Raw genomic sequence first — 6,188 nt, 5'->3', positions numbered from 1 at the left:
TTTTGGAGGAAACTGGAGGACCCAGAGGAAACCCACACAAACACGGAGAGAACATTCAAACTCTTTGCAGATGTTGACCCTGGGACTTAAACCCAGGTCCCCAGCGCTACAAGGCTGTAAGCCACCGTGCCACCCTGTATATTTTCCCCTCTAAATTTTTTTAAGGGCAGAACATGTGGACCCATAATGCACAGGTCTATTATGCAGTCAATGGGGGTCATTTACTAAGGGCCCGATTCGCGTTTCCCCGACGTGTTACCCGAATATTTCCAATTTGCGCCGATTGTACCTGAATTGCCCCGGGATTTTGGCGCACACGATCGGATTGTGGCGCATCGGCGCTGGCATGCACGCGACGGAAATAGGGGGGCGTGGCCAAACGAAAACCCGACGGATTCGGAAAAACCGCCGCATTTAAGAAAAAAAATGTGTTGCGAAAATTACACTTACCTTCACCAGGTATAGGCCGGTGAATTTCAGGGCATTCCAACGCGCCTCCGGGGAACTTCAGCGCAGCAGCGACACCTGGTGGACGGCGGAGGAACTACCTTAGTGAATCCCGGCCGGACCCGAATCCACCGCAGAGAACGTGCCGCTGGATCGCGAACAGACCGGGTAAGTGAATCTGCCCCAATATGTATAAGGTCTAAGATTGCATTTCCTGTAAAATAACTACTCTTAAAAATCTATGAAGAAAAAAAATTGAATATTACTGCATGATGTTAACATTCAAAAGGATATATAAAAATAGTGTGAGTAAATATGACGTATTCATGGTTGATCACAATTGACCACATTTCAAATTCAAAAACAGGAAGAAAATAAAATCCATTATGAAGAGTCTTTTTGAATGTTACACAAGGCGCCATGACACCCATATTGAAGGTCTTCATTCTGTAATGTCATAAGAATCAGTCCGGGCCGGATTAGATCCTAGAAGTCATACAGAAGCGATGGTATATGTCACAGTCTTTACTTCCCGAACCAGCCCCTAATAGTATTCATCAAGCTTACGAAATTGAAGTAAATGACGGCCAATGTGATGAGGAACCACAATACGGTCAAGACAGAAGAGGCAATATTTAGGGAGCGGGCAGTGGTTCCATAGCTTCTTGCTCCATTTTGATTTCCAACCAATTTCTGGTCCCGAGACTACAGGAAAGAAGAACATAATTAGTGGAGATCCAACATGTATGGTGGCTAAATAATTTCTCTCTTATGGTTGATGTCAGGGGATATAACAATGAGGTGATTGGATGTCAACTGCCCCATTCAGTTGTTCTTGAAGAGATGACTCGCTGTCCCATGACTGCCAGATGGATTGGGGCGAGACATTTGACAACCATAGGCTGGTCACACGGGTTAGACACCCATAAGTTGAATGAGATATCTCTCCAATCACCCACATTGACATGCATGCTGGACAATAGAGCTTTGTTCTGGAGGGTAAGAAGGTTACTGTCAGTCACCCCTGGCAATGGCTTATCTCCCAGATAACAAAATTGAGGCCAACTAACATGACAACATCTCTGATGATTTATCGGGAACGGGCGTCTATTTTCGTTGCCGTAACCTTTGTGTAACAACTCTACGCATTAAGGACACATTCACACAACAATAATGGTGATCTGGTTGCGCAGTTTGCAGGCAGATCTTGGCCGCTATTGAGATCTATGGGACCCGGTCACGGTGCGGTGAAATATAGGACAGGTCGCGGCCGCTCATCTTTCAATGGAGAGGAGAGCGGTGAGTAGCACTCAAACCCACTCCCTTCTCCATCCAACCTTGTTCTAGTTCGGGTGAGCACAGCGTCATGTGAATGTAGCCTAAAATAAATAATTTTCTCAAATATTTTGTAACGTGCGCAACATCATTCAAAAACGATACTAAGATTGGGAACCTGTCAGCAGAAAATAACCTAATTAACCAATACCTGTATCTTATTAGCAAATTAACAACTCTCGACCTTGGTCTAAAGGTGGTGGCATCATCCAAAAATTAGATTTAGCCTCTCCACATGTAAATTAGCTGTATAAAGGTTGAAAGGTGGAGAGTCTAGCGACAAAGCCAAGGTTTCCCTATTTCAGAGAGACCCCTCTATTTCAAGAAACCCAGTTGGTGACATCCCAGGATGTAGAGATATCAATCACAGAGTAGGGAGCATTCTGTGATGGGGAGAGCTTGACTTCAGCTCTTAGCTCTTTGACTTAATTTGCATATCACTTTAAAGTTCATTCCTGGTTCCACACTGGGCCATAAAAAGAACATGATCAGGAAGTTGTTAATCTGTTGGATAAGGTCCTGATAGTTTCCATTCCAACCACATATAAAACTAAGAGTATGTTCAATACAATAAATAGATTTTTACTGTAGAATCCATGGCTGAAATCCAAACATGAGACTTGTTTTTATGATTAACTAAACCTTGCGGAGTCCACACACTCAGCTATAGGCCCATTCAAAAGAGATTTTGCAGTGTGACCACCTGCCCAAGTATCTGGACGTTATCTAGTTGACAATGATATATGAAGTCTTCTACTCACCTTAACAGAAAAGATAAGTGCAATAAACCCGAGGCAGCAGAAATTCATGTAGAAAGTGTTCACTATGGACCAGATGATGTGATCTCTTACAGGAGCAGACGCTACGGTCCCCTTGATGGACTCTACTTGGATGATTGTATCTTTCAGAGGGACCATCTCAACCTTGAGCAAGTCATCGTCTTTGTTGGCAGCATGATAAAGCGATGACTTAGATGAAGGTTCCTCCTCCTCTCGGGTGAAGATATCTTCTTTGGTTTCCATTTTCCAGGAGAGAAACTTGATATCGGTGATACTGTCGATGGAGCCGTGGATGGGTAACGTCTAGAGAGGCGGAACGAGTGACATGGGTTATTTTGCTTTTCTTTTTGGATTTAGTGTTTTTCAAGCCTTACAATTACACACAAACTCATTCTTTGTCGCAATCCCCTGGCAGCCGCATAGAAAGAGATCATTGTGAAATGGTATAAAGTGTAAAGATAAGCTAATGAGAAAGATTCAAAGGTGGAAGAGAAGGTAAACAATAGGTAGATCATTAATAGACAAAGGGCCGTCTATGCCGTATTGACACTACATGAAAGATAACATGGTTGGACGGTGGAAAATCAATAGTGCAAGATAATTTATTACGATCTATTTGACAAGTGACCATAACATGGATAATAATGAAAAATTGTTTGTCCTATTATGAGTAAGATAGCATTTACACATGAAATTTGCTAAAATTTTGAAGGCAACTAAGGCCAATGACCCCCCCCCCAATTATCAAGATCTTTCATGATCTTAACAGGAGAGTAATTGAGATTTTTTGGGCCCCAATGGAAAATCTATAGCAACTATAATTTAATTAATTGTGTGCTCCTATGGGGGAAAAGGTCTCCTATTGGACCCTATAAGTTTGTCAAAATGAGAGACCGCAAGTTCTCAAAAGGTTCCCCAGTGATGCAGACCTGCCCAAACTCATCCTGTTCATCATTGACTACAATTGGTCACATAAACAATCCCCTTTAGCCATCCAAAAATTCACTTAGTTAGCAGGGTTTACGGGTGAAACTGTGTCGACCCATAAGCGGTCTTTATATACATCGGGGCAAATTTACTTACCTGGTCTTGTCGCGATCCCCGATTTGGACGCTCTGACGAAGATTCACGATTCACGAAGCTTGTGCTTCCGGGGTTCCGGCATGTGTCGCTTCCCCGGCAGAGATCCGCCGGAGTTCACCTTCTTCTTCCCGATGCTTGTGTCTTGCGACACAATTCTAAATGTTAAATCCCGCGCGTAGTGGGAATCCGCCGGGCCTGCCCCCCGGTTTGCAAGCCAGCGCCGATGTGCCAAAATCCGATTGCGTGCGACACAATCCCCTGTTAAATGCGGCGCAAAACGGAAATAGTTGAGAAACCCAACAAAAATGCGCTCCACGGACCCTTAGTAAATGAGCCCCACCATGTTCTTTGAGTCATTTTTTTAATAAAGTCTACCATTTTTGTTATACTATCTTTAACCTGCATGTTGCCTCCTAGATCAATGTAATGACAGCGTGTCGATCCTTTGATCATGCCACCCTGGGATGATGTGAAGTAATAAAGTACTATAGCTCGCTGATTAGACACTACAATCAAAAAGTCTCTGGTCAACATTAGTCCAGTTTAGGGCCCCCTAGACCTGGAAGATGTGTTGGTCAAGGTAATCTGTAGCTTCCACATTGTCATAGGGTAAATAAATAACGTTCTAAAGAACGTGTCTACTACCCTCATCTCCACCACACAAGAGGTGTACATCCCGGTCAAGGATGATTATGCGCCTTTGGGTACAGCATTTATTTTTATGGGGGACAATAAAGGATGCAAGAGTTAGACGAGCTAGTATGCAAACTCCCTTGAAGTGGCTTGGAAGCCACTTATAAGCACGATGGGCACCAGCAATATAAATGCTCTTTGGTAGATCAACATCTGTGCCTCTAAACAGATGTGCAAACCATTTAGAGTCTTCCTACTTAGAACTCGGGTCATCAATGGAAATAAAACCAGAAGCCAAACTTTGTAGGGTTACATTTATACAGGGGCACCAGGAATTGATTGTGGCTTCCATTCCCACAAATTGGGTGACACAGGAGACAGTCCCATTACACTAAGTGTTGTTGGAAGTCAAGAAGGACCCACCTTTAGAGCTGACACAGCTGAAAGTTAGGATAACAGACAAGATTCACGTGATTTAAACCCACAGGGTCTCACGCGCCAGATCAATTTTTTTTGCGCATAAAGCATATAACAATTCCTTTATTTGTATAGCGCACACAGGTTACACAGCGCTGCACAGAGCTTCTCCCTGTCCCCATGGGGCACCTCTGCACGCAGGTGGTGTTGAATAAAATACATCATCACTGTTCCCCTGCTGCAGCTATATGTCGAGGCTGACAGGCGTCATGTAACAATGTCACCACATCTGCTGGCATCACTGCACACAGTAGCGGCAGTGGAAGAAGAGATCAGGGATAAATGTGTATCTGGGCTTTTTTTATTTTTTCAGTAAGTTAAGACAAGGAAAGGAGAAGAAAAGGGGTCCTAAAATATAAAACATAGATAATAGGTTCCCTCAGCATAAGGAAGGAGGGGATAAAAGGCAACATTGTCAGTGGAATATGAGGGGTCACAATATGTAGGGGAGATGAGGAGCCATAATATGAGGAGAAGATGAGAGGCCACAATATGAATTGGAAATGAGGGGCCACAATACGGGGGAGAGGTGAGTGAGACCACAACGTGAGGGAGAGATGAGAGCGGCCACAATGTGAGGGAGAGATGAGAGGGGCCACAATGTGAGGCAGAGATGAGAGGGGCCACAATATAAAGGGGGAAATGAGAGGCCACAATATGAGGAGGAGATGAGAGGGGCCACAATGTGAGGGGGAGATGAGAGGGGCCACAATCTCAGGGGGATATGGTGAGAGCACACAAATGAGAGAGAGATTAGAGGCAATAATATGAAGGGTTGATGCGATGAGAAGCCACAATATGAGAGGGATATGGGGGGTAAATGAGAGGAATATGAATGGGAGATGAGGGGACAGAATATGAGGGGAAGATGATGGTGGACACAAGATAAGGGAGAGAATATGGACCACAATATGAAAGGAAGATGAAGGGCTCACAAATAGAGACGAGAGGAAACAATAGGAATGAGGGGGTGATGGAGGCCAGGTGAACTTGATTAACTGGTCGTTTTAGTAAACTTGTGCCAAAGAAGAGGCCCAGGGGCCACATAACACGAGGCAGGGTGTAGGATTTGACCAATGGATCTTGAGTTTATATAAGGCCTGATCACATAAATATCCAATCCATACAGGACGCCCACAGCGCTCATTTACACTGTAGAGGATGATGGAAACAAGCAGATCCATCCAGTGCATCAAACTCTAACTCTATACTACATTAGTGCCGGAGGGAGCCGGGAGCACCCAGATCTATAGTTCTGGTGCTTCGGTAAAGAGAATTGCCCAACAAGAGGGGGTGGGTGCAGTAAGGAGAAGGTCCCTGCTGGAGATGCACCATAGTGATGTCACAGTAATGTACCTGAGAGATGCACCATAGTGATGTCACAGTAATGTACGTGTGAGATGCAACATAGTGATGTCACAGTAATGTACGTGA

At 44.2% G+C, this 6,188-nt stretch overlaps 1 protein-coding gene across 1 annotated transcript; it reads right to left on the bottom strand.

The window, feature by feature from the left end:
* Window positions 1–689: 689 nt before the first annotated feature.
* LOC140071166 (dispanin subfamily A member 2b-like) lies at window positions 690–3,003 on the bottom strand. The gene is made up of 2 exons (XM_072118525.1): window positions 2,544–3,003; window positions 690–1,152 (listed from the first exon to the last, which is right to left on the bottom strand). Exons 1-2 carry the CDS (start codon window positions 2,802–2,804, stop codon window positions 973–975), a joined length of 441 nt encoding a protein of 146 aa, XP_071974626.1. The 5' UTR covers window positions 2,805–3,003; the 3' UTR covers window positions 690–972.
* Between the last annotated feature and the right edge of the window lie 3,185 nt (window positions 3,004–6,188).

This window comes from Engystomops pustulosus, chromosome 7 (assembly GCF_040894005.1).
Source record: "Engystomops pustulosus chromosome 7, aEngPut4.maternal, whole genome shotgun sequence".
In the NCBI taxonomy this organism is placed as follows: domain Eukaryota; kingdom Metazoa; phylum Chordata; class Amphibia; order Anura; family Leptodactylidae; genus Engystomops; species Engystomops pustulosus.
The sequence above is the reverse complement of the archived record's forward strand: the minus strand, read 5'-3'. Positions and strand labels throughout refer to the sequence as shown.